Raw genomic sequence first — 17,111 nt, forward strand, 5'->3', positions numbered from 1 at the left:
TCAGGTATGGTGATTCCACCAGAGGTTCTTTTATTGTTGAGAATAGTTTTTGCTATCCTAGGTTTTTTTGTTATTCCAGAGGAATTTGCAGATTGCCCTTTCTGATTCACTGAAGGATTGAGTTGGAATTTTGATGGAGATTGCATTGAATCTGTAGATTGCTTTTGGCAAGATAGCCATATTTACTATATTGATCCTGCCAGTCCATGAGCATGGGAGATCTTTCCATCTTCTGAGATCTTCTTTGATTTCTTTCTTCAGAGACTTGAAGTTCTTACCATACAGATCTTTCACGTCTTAGTTAGAGTCACGCAAAGGTATTTTATATTATTTGTGACTATTGTTTTTTTCCTTTTTTTAATTAATTTAGGTATTTTCTTCATTTACATTTCCAATGCTACCTTGAAAGCCCCGCAAACCCTCCCCACTCCTCTCCCCGCCCCAAACTCCCACTTCATGGCCCTGGTGTTCCCCTATACTGAGGGATATTAAGTTTGCAAGACCAATGGTCCTCTCTTTCAACTGATGGCCGACTAGGTCATCTTCTGATACATATGCAGCTAGAGACACAAGCTCTGGGGGGTACTGGTTAGTTCATATTGTTGCAGACCCCTTTAGCTCCTTGGGTACTTTCTCTAGCTCCTCCATTGGGGGCTCTGTGATCCATCCAATAGCTGACTCTGAGCATCCTCTTCTGTGTTTGCTAGGCCCCGGCTTAGCCTCACAAGAGACAGCTATTTCAGTGAATTCTTGCTAGTGTGTGCAATGGTGTCAGCTTGGGGGCTGATTATGGGATGGATCCCCGGGTATGGCAGTCTCTAGATGGTCCATCCTTTCGTCTCAGCTCCAATCTTTGTCTCTGTAACTCCTTCCATGGATGTTTTGTTCCCAAGTCTAAGAAGGAGCAAAGTGTCCACACTTTTGTCTTAGTTCTTCTTGAGTTTCATGTGTTTTACAAATTTTATCTTGTATCTTGGGTCTTCTAAGTGTCTGGGATAATATCCACTTATCAGTGAGCACATATCATGTGAGTTCTTTTGTGATTGGGTTACCTCACTCAGGATGATGCCCTCCAGGTCCATCCATTTGCCTAGGAATTTCATAAATTCATTCTTTTTAATAGCTGAGTAGTACTCCATTGTGTAAATGTACCACGTTTTCTATATCCATTCTTCTGCTGAGGAGCATCTAGGTTCTTTCCAGCTTCTGGCTATTTCAAATAAGGCTGCTATGAACATAGTGGAGCATGTGTCCTTCTTACTGGTTGGATCATCTTCTGGATATATGCCCAGGAGAGTTACTGCGGGATCCTCTGGTAGTACTATGTCCAATTTTCTGAGGAACCACCAGATTGATTTCCAGAGTGGTTGTACAAGCTTGCAATTCCACCAACAATGGAGGAGTGTTCCTCTTTCTCCATATCCTCGCCAGCCTTTGCTGTCAGCTGAATTTTTGATCTTAACCATTCTGGCTGGTGTGAGGTGGAATCTCAGGGTTGTTTTGATTTGCATTTCCCTGATGATTAAGGATGCTGAACATTTTTTTCAGTTGCTTCTTAGCCATTCAGTATTCCTCAGGTGAGAATTCTTTGTTCAGCTCTGAGCCCCATTTTTTAATGAGGTTATTTTATTTTCTGGAGTTCACCTTCTTGAGTTCTTTACATATATGGATATTAGTCCCATACCTGATTTAAGCAAGGTAGAGATCCTTACACAATATGTTGTTGGCCTTTTTGTCTTATTGACGATGTCTTATGCCTTACATTAGCTTTGCAGTTTTATGAGGTCCCATTTTTTGATTCTCGATCTTACAGCAAAAGCCATTGCTCTTCGATTCAGGAATTTTTCCCCTGTGCCCATATCTTCGAGGTTTTCCCCCACTTTCTCCTCTATAAGTTTCACTGTCTGTGGTTTTATGTGGAGTTCCTTGATCCATTTAGATTTGACCTTAGTACAGGGAGATAGGAATGGATCAATTCGCATTCTTCTACAAGATAACCGCCAGTTGTGCCAGCACCATTTGTTGAAAATGCTGTCTTTTTTTTTCCACTCCATGGTTTTAGTTCCCTTGTCAAAGATCAAGTGGCCATAGGTGTGTGGGGTCATTTCTGGGTCTTCAATTCTACTTCATTGGTCTACTTGTCTGTTGCTATACCAGTACCATGCAGTTTTTATCACTATTGATCTGTAGTACAGCTTTAGGTCAGGCATGGTGATTCTGCCAGAGGTTCTTTTATCCTTGAGGAGAGTTTTTGGTACCCTAAGTTTTTTGTTATTCCAGATGAATTTGCAGATTGCCCTTTCTAATTCGTAGAAGAATTGAGTTGGAATTTTGATGGGGATTGCATTGAATCTGTAGATTGCTTTTGCAAGATAGCCATTTTTAACTATATTGATCCTCCCCATCCATTATCATGGGAGATCTTTCCATTTTCTGAGATCTTCTTTAATTTCTTTCTCCAAAGAATTGACATTCTCATCATATAAATCTGTCACTTCCTTAGTTAGAGTCACACAAAGGTATTTTATAATATTTGTGACTATTTTGAAGGTTGTTGTTTCCCTAATTTCTTTCTCAGCCTGTTTATCCTTTGTGTACAGAAAGGCCATTGACTTGTTTGAGTTAATTTTATATCCAGTTACTTCACTGAAGCTGTTTATCAGGTTTAGGAGTTCTCTGGTGGAATTTTTAGGGTCATTCATATATACTATCATATCATCTGCAAAAAGTGATATTTTGACTTTTTTCTTTCCAATTTGTATCCCCTTGAACTCCTTTTGTTGTCGAATTGCTCTGGCTAGGACTTCAAGTACAATGTTGAATATGTAGGGAGAAAGTGGACAGCCTTGTCTAGTCCCTGATTTTAGTGGGATTGCTTCCAGCTTCTCACAATTTACTTTGATGTTGGCTACTGGTTTGCTGTAGATTGGTTTTAACATGTTTAGGTATGGGCCTTGAATTCCTGATCTTTCCAAGATCGTTATCATGAATGGATGTTGGATTTTGTCAAATGCTTTCTCTGAATCTAATGAGATGATCATTTGGCTTTTGTCTCTGAGTTTGTTTATATAGTAGGTTATGTTGATGGATTTCCATATATTAAACCATTCCTACATCCCTGGAATGAAACCTACTTGGTTAGTATGGATGATTGTTTTATGTGTTCTTTTATTCGTTAGCGAGGTTTTATTGAGTATTTTTGTATCAATATTCATAAGGGAAATTGGTCTGAAATTCTCTATCTTTGTTGGGTCTTTCTGTGTTTTAGGTATCAGAGTAATTGTGGCTTCATAGAATGGATTAGGTAGAGTACATTCTGCTTGTATTTTGTGGAATAATTTTTGAAGAAGTTGAATTAGATCTTCTTTGAAGGTCTGATAGAACTCTGCACTAAACCCATGTGGTCCTGCGTTTGTTTTTTTTTTTTTTTTTTGGTTGGGGGAACATTAATTAACACTTCTATTTCTTTAGGGGATATGGGACTGTGTAGATCATTATCCTGATCCTGATTTAACTTTGGTACCTGGTATCTGTCTAGAAATTTGTCCATTTCATGCAGGTTTTCCAGTTTTGTTAAATATAGGGTTTTGTAGAAGGATTAGATGGCGATTTGGATGTCTTTTGGATCTGTTGTTATGTCTCCCTTTTCATTTCTGAGTTTGTTAATTAGGATGCTGTCCCTGTGCCCTCTGGTGAGTCTGGCTAAGGGTTTATCTATCTTGTTGATTTTTCTCAAAGAACCAGCTCCTTGCTTGCTTGATTCTTTCAATAGTTCTTCTTGTTTCCACTTGGTTTATTCCCCCCCCCCCCCCGAGTTTGATTATTTCCTGCTGTCTACTCCTCTCGGGTGAATTTGCTTCCTTTCATTCTAGAGCTTTTAGGTGTGTTGTCAAGCTGCTAGTGTGTGGTCTCTCTAGTTTCTTTTTGCAGGCACTCAGAGCTATGAATTTTCCTCTTAGAAATGCATTTTTGTGTCCCTTAAGTTTGGGTATGTTGTGGATTCATTTTCATTAAACTCTAAAAGGTCTTTAATTTCTTTCTTTATTCCTTCCTTGACCAAGGTATCATTGAGAAGAGTGCTTTTCAGTTTTCACATGAATGTTGGCTTTCCGTTATTTATGTTGTTATTGAAGATCTTCCTTAGTCCATGGTGATATGGTAGGATGCATGGGACAATTTCAATATTTTTGTATCTGTTGTGGCCTGTTTTGTGACCAAGTATATGGTCAATTTTGGAGAAGGTTCTATGAGGTGCTGAGAAGAAGTTATATCCTTTTGTTTTAGGATAAAATGTTGTGTAGATATCTGTTAAGTCCATTTGTTTCATAACTTCCGTTAGTTTCACTGTGTCCCTGTTTAGTTTCTGTTTCCACGATCTGTCCATTGATGAAAGTGGTGTGTTGAAGTCTCCCACTATTATCGTGTGAGGTGCAATGTTTCCTTTCAGCTTTACTAAAGTTTCTTTAATGAATGTGGCTGCCCTTGCATTTGGAGCATAGATATTCAGAATTGAGAGTTCCTCTGGAAAGATTTTACCTTTGATGAGTATGAAGTGTCCCTCTTTGTTGTTTTTGATAACTTTGGGTTGGAAGTCGATTTTATTTGATACTAGAATGGTTACTCCAGCTTGTTTCTTCAGACCATTTGCTTGGAAATTTGTTTTCCAGCCTTTAACTCTGAGGTAGTGTCTGTCTTTTTCCCTGAGATGGGTTTCCTGTAAGCAGCAGAATGTTGGGTCCTGTTTGTGTAGCCATTCTGTTAGTATGTCTTTTCATTCGGGAATTTAGTCCATTGATATTAAGAGATATTAAGGAAAAGTAATTGTTGCTTCCTATTATTTTTGTTGTTAGAGTTGGCATTCTGTTCTTGTGGCTTTCTTCTTTTAGGTTTGTTGAAGGATTATTTTCTTGCTTTTTCTAGGGAATGGTTTCTATCCTTATATTGTTTTTTTTTTCTGTTATTATCCTTTGAAGGGCTGGATTTGTGGAAAAATAATGTGTGAATTTGTTTTTGTCATCGAGTACTTTGGTTTCTCCATCTATGTTAATTGAAAGTTTGGCTGGGTATAGTAGCCTGGGCTGGCATTTGTGTTCTCATAGTGTCTGTATAACATCTTTCCTGGACCTTCTGGCTTTCATAGTCTCCAGTGAAAAGTCTGGTGTAATTCTGATAAGCCTTCCTTCATATGTTACTTGACCTTTTTCCCCTTACTGCTTTTAATATTCTATGTTTATTTAGTGTATTTGTTGTTCTGATTATTATGAGTCTGGAGGAATTTCTTTTCTGGTCCAGTCCATTTGGAGTTCTGTAGGCTTCTTGTATGTTCATGGGCATCTCTTTCTTTAGGTTTGGGAAGTTTTCTTCTATAATTTTGTTGAAGATATTTGCTGGCCCTTTAAGTTGAAAGTCTTCATTCTCATCTATACCTATTATCCTTAGGTTTGGTCTTCTCATTGTGTCCTGGATTTCCTGGATGTTTTGAGTTAGGATCTTTATGCATTTTGCATTTTCTTTGATTGTTGTGCCAATGTTCTCTATGGAATCTTCTGCACCTGGGATTCTCTCTTCCATCTCTTGTATTCTGTTGCTGATGCTTTGCATATATGGTTACTGATGTCTTTCCTAAGATTTCTATCTCCAGAGTTGTCTCTCTGTGTTTTCTTCATTGTTTCTACGTCGAATTTTAGGTCCTGGATGGTATTGTTCAATTCTTTTACCTGTTTGTGTTTTCCTGTAATTATTTAAGGCATTTTTGTATTTCCTCTTCAAGTGCTTCTAGCTGTTTATCTGTGTTCTCCTGTATTTCTTTAAGGAAGTCATTTATTTCCTTCTTCAATCCTCTACCATCATCATGAGAAATGACTTTAGTTCCATATCTTGCTTTTCTGTTGGGATGGTGTATCCAGGACTTACTATGGTGGTAGAATTTGATTCTGATGATGCCAAGTAACCTTGGTTTCTGTTGCTTCTGTTCTTATGCTTGCCTCCTGCCATCTTATTATCTCGATTGTTTGATGCCCTCAATATATCTGATTGGAGCCTGTCCTTCCTATAATTCTGGTTGATTCAGGACTCCTCAGAGTCCAGCTTTCTCTGCGATTCTATGATTCTTAAATCCTGTGAACCTGAGATTGTGGGTGTGCCAGGGTTCTCGGCAGTCAAGCTTCCTCTGAGACCCTGAGATCCTGGTGTGACCAAGCTCCTGGTATCCTGGTATCCTGAAATCCTAAGGTTCTGGGCATGTTACAGCTCCTTGAAGTGGTGTCTCCTCTGGGGATTGTGGGGCTGTCTGGTGTGTTTGAAATAATGGTATACCAGCACCAATCAGAAGGAACCTGAGCTGCCTGTCAGGGCTCCTGTGTCCTTGCTCCTGCTGTCACAGGCCATTCATGATTGGTTTGGAACAGATATCGTGTTCCTCTTGCCAGTGATCCTAAGATCCTGGGCATGCTCCGCTACCTGTAGCATGGAGAGTCCTCTGTGGACTTTGGGACCATTTGTTAAGTTCATTCTCAAGGTGGCCTGGAGCTGGTACCAACAGGAAGGCTAAGATCGTTTTCTTGTGCTTCAATTTTATTGGGATATCCAGGGTTTGTTGTAGCATGATAACTGGGTTCTGCTGATGCCTTATTGCCCTGTGTCTTCCCAACTGTGTTGTTTAGCTGTCCTTTAGGAATCTGATTTTCCCTGGTGTTGGCTGAATGATCCTGGTGGCAGCAGAACTTCTCAGGACTGTGTGTGTGTGTGTGTGTGTGTGTGTGTGTGTGTGTGTGAACAGTGGGCTAAACAATTGAGGTCAGGGTACACTACTCTGTTGGCTGTGCCTCAGGCAGACCCCATTCTTCATGTTGTGTCATGGGCAGACCCTACTGTGCAGGCTGTGTCCCAGTCAGTCCCAAATGAGATGGTGGTCAACCCAACTAGGATAGCTGGTTGGGTAGGGTTCCAAGTTGGTTAGCTTTGGGACCCCAAAGGTTTCTAATGGAAACCAGGATGCTCTGGGAATCCTACAAGGCTCCTGTGAACTGAGGAGAAAGGCCACAGCTAGACCATCGGGCTTTGAGCTGGGATTCTTTCCTTCTTCTATTACTAGGTTTGGTCTTTTCATAATGTCCTACATTTCCTGGATATTTTGTCTCAGGACATTTTTTAGATCCAATATTTTCTTTGACTTATATATCAATTTAATCTTTTGTATCTTCCAAACATGAGATTTTCTCTTTCATCTCTTATGTGGATGAAGCTTGCAGCTGTACTTTCTGCTTGAATTCCTAAGTTTCTGATTTCCAGAATGTGTTTGTGTTTCCTGGATTTTTAAGAAGGTATTCATTCATTTACTACAACTTTAAAAACTGCATTTCTTAAGAGAGATTTTTTTTCACTTTCTCTTTAAGGGCCTCTATCATCTCCATACAGGCAGGTGTAAGGGCTAGTACTTCTGATTCAACTAAGGTGGAATATTCAAGTCTTGCTGTGATAGATATCTGGGCTCTATTTGGAGACATATTGTCCTGGATGTTATTGGTTGTGTTTTTATGCTGGCACCTAGTTTCTGGGATTGGAGTGAATGTAGGTCTAGGTGATGCTGTCTAGATTTGTCTTTGTTGAAGTGGATGATTTATTTCTTGAATTTTACATCTTTTCTGAATTTTCAGAGAGTGCAATGGATGTGTTTTCATGGTATAGAATTTTCTTTGTAGTTGATAGGTGTGGCAGTTGGAAGTTCTAGATGTTTCTGGGTATTGGGATCTTACTTTTAGGAAATGGGGAATAGGCGGAATTCTGATGTGTTCATGGGGTGAAGTAGAACAGAGCACTATAACAGGATCTGCTTATTTTGTCTCATTGAAATCTGGGAAACAGTAAGAGATTTACCCCAGGGGCTCTTCTATAGCACCAGGGATGAGACTGGGAATCTGGATCTGAAGGAACAGAAGAAACAGGAGAGAGCTTCAGTCAGCTTACCTGCTTCCTTGTGAGGAGTGTTTTCTGTGTTATCAGAGAATACTTGATGTAGTTAGGGGTTGAGATAAAACAGCAAGCGGGGAGAGGAGTTTTAAGTGAGGATGGTCTGTGGGATCCATAGGAAATGAGGCATCAGAGAGTAAAGGCTGCAGTTGGTGTTCTGCTTCAGTATTAGGGATGAGACTGGGGGGACTTTATCTGAAGAAATATAACGAGAGGTGTGGATATACCTTCATCCTACCTGTTGCTCAGGTTCTATTGTCAGCATATTATTTCAGACATGAGTGCAAGGATAACATCATCTACTCCCATCACTGAATCTCATTTTATGTTTTATTGCAAGGCAAAGAACATACACCAGGGGGCAGCAAACCTTTCTGTAAAGGGCCATATTCTTCTTCCTTCCTTCCTTCCTTCCTTCCTTCCTTCCTTCCTTCCTTCCTCCCCCCGTCTTTCTCTTTTTCTTCCTTTCCCTCCCTGCCTCCCTCTCTCTTTCCTTCCCTCCCTCCCAAAATATTTCCTAAGGCTTTGATGTGTGAGTATTTTGTAGATGTGTCTATTAGGACTAGGCTCTACAACTCTGTATTCTCATTGGTTGTAGTTTTATGAGTGGTTGCAAAGAGACATTTTCTTGATGATGGGTGACAACTATACTTACCTGTGAGTATAAGAATAATGTTTATATAGTATTATCAAGGATTGTGTTGATTTAGTAAATTTTTGCTTGTAGATTCTTCTCCTCCTACAAGTTTGATTTCAGTAGTACTGAGTAATTACCTAGGTTTCCAATACCAGACATAGCATCCCTCTTGTTGAGTATGTTTTATGTCCATTTAGAGAGCCATTGGTTACCATCAAGATAAACCATTATTACTGAAGACACCATGCACGTGGGCCCAAAGACCCATGATCTGAAATGGATATGAATGCCCCTCCCTGAGGAGTAGTTTTCTTGGTTTGGCATATATTTGATATTTATTTATTTAATATTTCTTCATGAAATCATATGGAGGTTTTTAAGATAGGTCCTTGTGATTACTGTAGATTTTATTGACATTTCCTGTAATGGATCCTTTCTTGTTTCTAATTTTATTAATTTAGGTTGTCTTTTCTCTTTTAATTTGGCTAAAGATTTAATTTTTTTTTTACTTTTTCAAAGAACAAACTTTGGTTTCTCTTATTTTTTTCATGTTTCAGAAAAGAGTATCTTTAGTAGTCATTCATTCATGTAATGTGCTTTGATCAAATTCACTCACTATGCTTTCATCTTCAATTTTCCCTTATCATCCTTCTCTCCTTTTCTTCCAAACTGCATCTGTTATCCTTATTTTAAAAAAGTTTCTGTTACCTACTGAGTCTTCTCATTTCATGTGGAGTGTGGGTAGCCTACCAGGGTTAATTTCTCTGAACAAATGTGATCCCCTCCCAATACACCATCAGTGTTCAATAGCTTCTCAGATGGGGTGAAACTTCCTTTGTGCTTCTCATATATAATATAGTGGGATTTTTGCTGGCTTGATTTTTTTGTAAATCTTATACATACTATCCCAGACATTATGAAGATTCACTCTTTTCATTGAAGCTAAAAAGACCAAATGCATAGAAGCAAATAAGTAAAAAAGGAGCAGAAAAATATTCACTGAAAAGATTGGAAGGAAAGATAAAGATAAGGTGGATAATGTTTGGTCAATCCAATTGAGGGTAAATTACTCTATTAACCTCTACTGCTACAGTCTAACACAAGTAGCTAGAAACTTCCAGATGTTTCCAGAAGATTCATTGAAATTCTAATATTTGAATATATTTCAACTGTAGTTATACTGATTGTGTGTGTGCATTTTTGCACATGTAAACTGAATTAAAAATTGCTCCATAAAGGACCAATATTATGCCTCAGTTAAATGAAAGATTTAAATATAATTCAAAAGCGAAGAAATTTAGATTTCATCTCTTCCCTTATGCAGTTGAGTCAAGCTTAATCTCAATAAAGGAGTGAAAGACTCGGCTTTGAGAAGTTTGAGTCAAATCTGCATAGGCCAGTTGTACTATCCACTTGGGACATAGGCTAAGAATAGAATTAAATGTTTAAGCCCATGTATATAAAGCTGTATATGAATATATGTGAATACATATACATACATACATACATACATACGTACGTACAGTTTTTCATACATATATGCCCATGGCTTATTTTAATGCATCAGGTAATATGCTCAAGGTTTAACAGCAGTAGCAAATAATACCATAGGACAATGCCTACAAAAAATTATATCAAAATGCTTCTCTTGCCACTCGTGTATGTTGAGGCACTAAAGATTCTGGAAGTGTCACCTGAACCACAGTCCTGTGATGACCTTGACGTCTCTGACACAGTAACAGGAACATTAGTACATAATTGAGGTGTTAGACAAGGGAGAGGCACAGCTCAGCAAAATGTTGTAGAATTCTGTGCCATCACAATTCAGAGAATTGAAAGTTGGTAAATTCATGATGGTTAAAAAGTGTCAAACTAAGAAATCTTCAGATAATCTCTTAGACTAATGTTTCTGGTATATAGAACTCTTTAAGCAGGCCATGTCCAAAATGGAATAGACTATCACAGAAGAGCTGCTCACGTTCTTCTCAAACACCACCACTATGCTCAGTACTGTCTTTAAGACAAGTTACATGTTTGATCACACACACACACACACACACACACACACACACACACACACACACACAATCACTTTGCAAAACAGAAAGAAGCTACAAACTATATTTCAATTTAACCTTTTAAAAGACACCATTTGCACAACCACTAAAATTTAAAATAAAATTACTACAGGAATCATGAAGACACATCAGTAGAGAATTTAATTATAGTAGTTGCCATGCTGTTGTAGAACAAGCAGGTTCCAGATTCCACACCACAAGGTGGCTTTTTAGCCACTCAACTGTTGAAAACACTCAGGAGAGACTGGTTACTGTGAAGGTGGAAGGCACTAAACACTGTCTCCACCATGTCTTCCTTTGTGACCAACAGGCAGATCAAAATATATTGGGATAGCTGGCAAGTGAAGCAATTCCACAGTGGTTGTTGTGATCTTTGGCAATCTGCATGTAGCCATTCATGCCCCATTCTTCACCCCAGCTAAAAGGAAATGTGTATTTCATTTATTATAAAGAACATGAACTTATTGCAACAGCTAGCAAGAGGTCAACTTAATAGAAGGAACAGAAAAAGTTGAAGGCCTGCCCCTGGGTACCAAGAAGCACCTCACACAGGACTGTGAAGACCACAGCAGAGAAAGGGTGGTTCAGTGCTAATACATGTGTGAGATTTTAAAAAGCAATGGCACCAAATGACACTGATTGCCAAGAAACCAGTGACAGGATGGGAATATTATGATCACACATATGTGAGTAGCTTCTCCAAGTTGTAGGAGAGCTCAGAGGTGAAGGACTGGGTATCAAAGTAAAGAGCTGTTTAAAAGCTAGATTAACACAGTGGTGTTCCTAAAGTACAAGTCCTCCAGATATAGAGGCAGATGTACCTGGAGGAAGCTGGATAGCCAGTCTAGACAATAAACCCCTAGACCAGCGAGGCACACTGTCTCACTATAGCAGGTGGATAATTATTATAAGGCAACTGATGTTAACATCATGTCTCAGTTGCACATATGCATGTACACATACCTCATTCATGTACATAAGAAAACAAGAACAGATTTGTTCAGTTTAAGTGGAACAATGTTTTCTAGGCTGTACACTCAAACATTGACTGCAAGAAATAATCCATTTGTGAATCTGCTGGACGGGCACCAAGTACTCTTAGACACTGAATTATCTCTTCAGCCCCTAGAATTTCAAATATAAAAATTTTTTTTGGCAAGTATACCTGTTCTTGATCAGCCAGTAGTTATTACCATCTTTCACATCTCCCTCAGATCCATAGCCAACCACCAGAACTGCATGATTCACAAAGTAACTGCTGCAATTTGGCTCATAATAAATACCTGAGAAATGAAATGGAAGCTGACATGAGATGCAAAGGATACATGACAGTGAGCATTGCCACCATCAATAGGGAGGAGTTTTCACAGGTCTCTGAAATGATGTAAATCACAATTAGATGTAAGAGCAAAATGAATTGTTAGTGAGAAGGCTAATATATGTACATGTGTGTGTATGTATATATATATATATGTTTTCACTGAAAACTGAAGAAAACAGAAGTATAGATTTGTTGATAAACACTTGCCTAGGTGTAGGGAGAATTCCTTGTACCATATGGAAGCATCACAGGTCACAAAATGCAATTGGCCTATTAGCTTAGGCAGGAAATAGGAAGATTAAGTTTTGGTACAGATAGAGGACTTATGGGAAAATTGTCAGGCATAGGAAGATTCATCAAAGACACAGAAGACAGTCAAATGGACCCTAGGATCATGTAACCAGCCACATGACAGAAGTTAGAATAAAATAAACAGGTAAGTAAGATATGAGCTAGTTGGTGAACAGGTCTAAACACTTATTTATATATAATTAAGTCTCAGAGTCATTATTTTGGGGAACTGGGAAAGCTTGCCATTATACGTAGGTGCATATAAGAATATTTAATTCTTTTCACTAGAATCTCATGCCAAATAAAATTCACTAGATAGAAGTTACCTAATTCAAGAGACCCATTAATAATTTGATTTCAGATGTACAGTCTCCACAAAAAAATCTAAAGCATCCACCAAATTGGGGATAGTTTAAAAATAAACTAAACATAAATTTTATAACATATGATATACTTACTTTCATGAGAGGGTCATATCAGTTAAAGATAGGACTCAGTATGATTGCACAGGGAAGGCAATCGAGAAACTCAAACTCACATAAAATCTTATAGATAAGAACATAGCATGGCATGGCATTGGGATGTCACAATTCTTCATTTTTTTCACATCTAGAAGGAAATATGCTTACCTCCATTGTAGAACCTGAAAGAGTCATGAGAAGCATCAATGGCAGCAGAGACAGGCCCAATAGATGCTACAGCAACCCATAGGTAAAGCTCATTCGGTGGGAGGTTCACATAATCTGTGATATTAGCACTAGCGTTCTCACTACGGTACCTGCAGGGTCCGTCCTTTAAACAGTAAAGAGATAACAGACTCAGTTACACCTGCCTTCTGAGGAGTATGAATCAGAACCACAGCACTGCTAAGCACCCCCATGTCTGGACTGTTGTAAGTCATTACAGGAAGTGAAATAAAGTGAAAGATCTGGAACTGAGAATCCATTCTAATGCTTTCAATGACACTTCACATTTTTTTCTGTCCATAAGAAAATTTTATAGGGGGGAATCTTCATTATATGTGGAAAGGGTTTGTATATTGTCCATGTGCATGGAAGCAGGGACAGCTACATGGAAACCATCAGCTCAGAAGCTATTTAGTGTCTGATATGGCAGGCATTGTAATGAAAGCAATTGCAGTATATAGAGAATCTACCTCCTAATGGGAGTTCAGAAGACAAAGGATTATTTCTAGAAGTGTCTTCATGCTTAAAGGTGAGATATAATGACAAAATAGGAAGTCCTCTTACTTTTCCTTCGTATGGATAGGTTGCCTCAGCTTCAAGACCTTTATTTTTCAAAACATACTCGAATGCTTGGTGTGCAGTACCCGATTGGCAGCCTTTGTTTCCTACAGTTTTAGAACAGTCCAATAGGTTCTGCACACTTAGAGGGGTGAGGTTGCCAGTTTTCCAGAACATCTGACCTTCTATGGCACCAGCTGCAGCAAAAGCCCAACAAGAGCCACATTTACCCTGTCAGGAAGAAAATATTGTCATACATAAACAAACACAAATGCCAGCAACAACAAAGACATTGCAATAACTTATGGAAATGATGTATTGGCAGTCACTCGATGCCAAGGGAAGAATGGTACTCTCCTAGAGGTCATGACTGCTGGCAGTTTGTTCACACCCTAGATAGTGGTCACACACAGGAACATTTGAGCAAGACCTATTGGTTTATGAGTTATTAATGACAACAGAAACAACAAATGAAATAAATTCCAGAAACAGATGTTTTAGAGAATGATAGCTAGAGAGAGGGTGTATGTGGTAGATTGCTAGGATAAATATCCATTTTACATATGTATAAAGCTTTTATAGAAGGAAAAATCAACTGCACATCTCTCCATGCTCAATACCCACACAGAGATATCAAGTAATTTATTTTCAAAGTGGCTTAAGAAAGGGGGTATGTGTCACTGTTTTACCTGATTCCGTACAGGAGTCACATAGCCTTCCTCTCTCCAATCCTTATAATCGGGTAAACCAATAGATACATGGTTCTGGGCATGTGGGTCTGTCATGGCAGCAGGAATTGGAATATTGTCTATTGATTTTCTGAATTCTTCACTGGTCTTTAAGGAAAATAACATTAATAAAAAACAAGGCAACACACACACACACACACACACACACACACACACACCATGCCACATACAAGACTCCATGTAAAGCACTTAGGAGAACAAAGTGTGAAGCAATCCATGTCACACTCACCTGGTCACCAAATTTATTCATTTTCATGGTGAAGTTATTCTTCCCCAGACTATTCTCCTTGTTGTGCAGTTTGATCATTCTCATGTTTTCTTCCCATACTGCTCTCCTCAGTGCTTCTTCCTTCTGTAAATGAGCATAATGGATGCCATTTCTTTCTAAATTTCTGGAGAAGCTGATTATGTGTAGTTACTGTTGCAGGTGAACAGAGGTCATGAAGAGTAGTCTCAGTATACTATACCCACACATTCTCCACATACTGAGGAAAACAGAATATGGTCACCCCATGTTCACAATGATTGTGATTAGATAATCTCACAGTGAATATGTGTGTGTGTAGGGGTTCTGTGATCTCTAATGTGTGCCTAGACACTTGCAACAGCAATGAAAATTTACTCTTAGGCCCTTCTGCACAGTTTTCAGTTTACCAACCGGACTGTATGATTTTGCATATTTAGTCTTCCAGTCTTTCCACTCAGCATCCAATTTGGGATCATGTGCTTGGGCACCTGAGGCCACTCCAAAGCACAGGATTAACAGAAGGACAGTAGGAGTCATGTTTCAAGAACCTGGAGAGGAATGAGAGATGATGACAAGTCTACACCAATAGTGTTTAAATGTCTTCTCACCTTTTCCTAAGAAAATAAGCCATGCATGATCAATAAAATTCTTTGAAACGGTCTTCCAAATACTTTTTGAAAGACTGTAAAAAAAAAAAAAAAAAAAAAACAAGCTTGGGATAAGTTTAAAATAAATTAACCACGTGTAGTTATTAGATCCAAAGCAAAATGAAGAGCACATGCCCAGAATTCTATCAATGAAAACTTCAGGTGTATTTTACTTCATTGTTTGAGAAAGAGCTCCCTAAACACGGAGGATCATAAGCAAAAACAAAACAAAACAAAACAACAAAACAAAAACAGAAAAAAAAACAAAAAACCAACCCAAAACAACAACAAAAAAACACCAAACCACACAAAACAAAAACAAAACAAAATAAAACACAAAGCAAAACAAAAACAAGAAAAACAAAAATGAAAATAGAAAAAAAAAACCCAAAAGCATACCAACCAACCAAACAAAAACTGCATGTACTTAGGATATCACTGACTCTTGATTTATACCAAATAAAACCTGTGCTATATGGTATCAGATCCAAATTTCATTGTGAGATCAAGAGTTGGGGGCATATGTCATAATATCCTCTTCTAATATATCAGATAGTGGGCTTGTCTTGAAACCTCCGTTCTTGAATGAAAACTTTGTGAAATGTCTTCTATAATGAATGTTGGAAGAATCATAGGTACTACTCGGTACTGCTGTTGGGATCATGTAACCAAACTCTCCATGGTGTCACATGGACAAGCCATAGGAAGCCAGATTCACAAGTGGAGGTAGCATACGATAGTCATCCTTAAATGGAATTTCAGGTTCAGAAAATTCTGGGTCTCTAAAGCATAGTTCCCCAAGGACCTGGATAGGGACATGGCTGATTCTACTGCATCTATACAAGTCAATTGAAACCAGATTTATCAAGGGATTATGTGCAAGAAAAAAATCTTATTTCCTAGGAGGTACTAATGACAGCTACTAGTGAGCATGATGTGCCTTCTTTCATTCACTGGTGACAGATCAAGACTTGCACTTACTGGGAACCTATACAAATGTAAACCTGGGGTGCAAGACACCTGAATTCTTCTATACCTTTCTACTCTCTCTCCTCCACCTACACACAGAAGAGCTGCTGATCCTTAGAATATATTTTCATTCGTGGAGATCTGCCTGAGTCTCCATGGAGTCTCTCAAAGTCTCCCCACCGAGATAGCTTCCCATTTTGCCTTGGCACAGGCAGGGCCTCACCTGTGGTGACTGATGCCGCCTTAGTCCACTCCACAGACTCAACTCTTCAGAGGTTGCTGTGGTCCTGAGTTCTGGCCAGCAACACCTCATTCTGACTTTAAATCCCAAGCATGTGGACAGGGCCCCACCCCCTCAGTCCTGCTCTTTGTATGATTGGCTGTGCTGGTGACTGGATTAGGCCTCCAGGCACTGGGACTTGAGGCTCTTTCTGAGATATGATTTCATCCTGACGATAGAAGGTTGAGCTTGACGCTGGAAGGTTGACCCTGTTGACAGTGGGGAGCTAAATTTGTTGACCTTGTCAAAGGAAGTTAGATAGCAATCCACTAGGTCTTGGATCATGTTCTATCTGGCCTTCTGCTTGCTGATTGTATTTACTGGAAGAGCTGTGTGGTGTCATACACTTGCAGGTTAGAATGGGAAGTTTTAGTTAACCATCTCTGATGTGGGGTCAATATATTCTGTTTTGTGTTTAGTCCTCAGCTATGGTCGGCTACTATGAGAATACTGACCCTGGGATGTTGTGTTCCCCGGTGTCAGGGTGTAACAATGCTGGATCTCATGAGATCCTTTAAGAGACAGTGACTCCCAAAGTGGAAAGTGATGTTTAAGACTGAACCATAATAGGAACTATGAATGAGTGTGCTATTAGGGATCTCATGAAACTCTCTGTTTCTTCTTTTGGAGATTAAATTGAGCTGCCATCTAGAATTACCATTTCATCTACAATTCTTCAT

The 17,111-nt window shown here is 38.9% G+C and overlaps 1 protein-coding gene across 2 annotated transcripts; it reads right to left on the minus strand.

Moving 5' to 3' along the window:
* Window positions 1–10,700: 10,700 nt before the first annotated feature.
* Window positions 10,701–16,447, minus strand: Ctsj (cathepsin J). 2 transcript variants are annotated; one of them, NM_012007.2, is made up of 8 exons: window positions 16,375–16,447; window positions 14,947–15,083; window positions 14,518–14,637; window positions 14,229–14,375; window positions 13,546–13,770; window positions 12,925–13,087; window positions 11,849–11,966; window positions 10,701–11,101 (listed from the first exon to the last, which is right to left on the minus strand). In NM_012007.2, the coding sequence occupies exons 2-8, from the start codon at window positions 15,070–15,072 to the stop codon at window positions 10,999–11,001; spliced, it is 1,002 nt and encodes a 333-aa protein (NP_036137.1). In that variant the 5' UTR covers window positions 15,073–15,083; window positions 16,375–16,447; the 3' UTR covers window positions 10,701–10,998. The 2 variants fall into 2 exon arrangements, with proteins under 2 accessions (NP_036137.1, NP_001343220.1); NM_001356291.1 differs by having other exon boundaries at window positions 14,518–14,640.
* Window positions 16,448–17,111: the final 664 nt, after the last annotated feature.

This window comes from Mus musculus, chromosome 13, assembly GCF_000001635.26.
Source record: "Mus musculus strain C57BL/6J chromosome 13, GRCm38.p6 C57BL/6J".
Taxonomy (NCBI): Eukaryota; Metazoa; Chordata; class Mammalia; order Rodentia; family Muridae; genus Mus; species Mus musculus.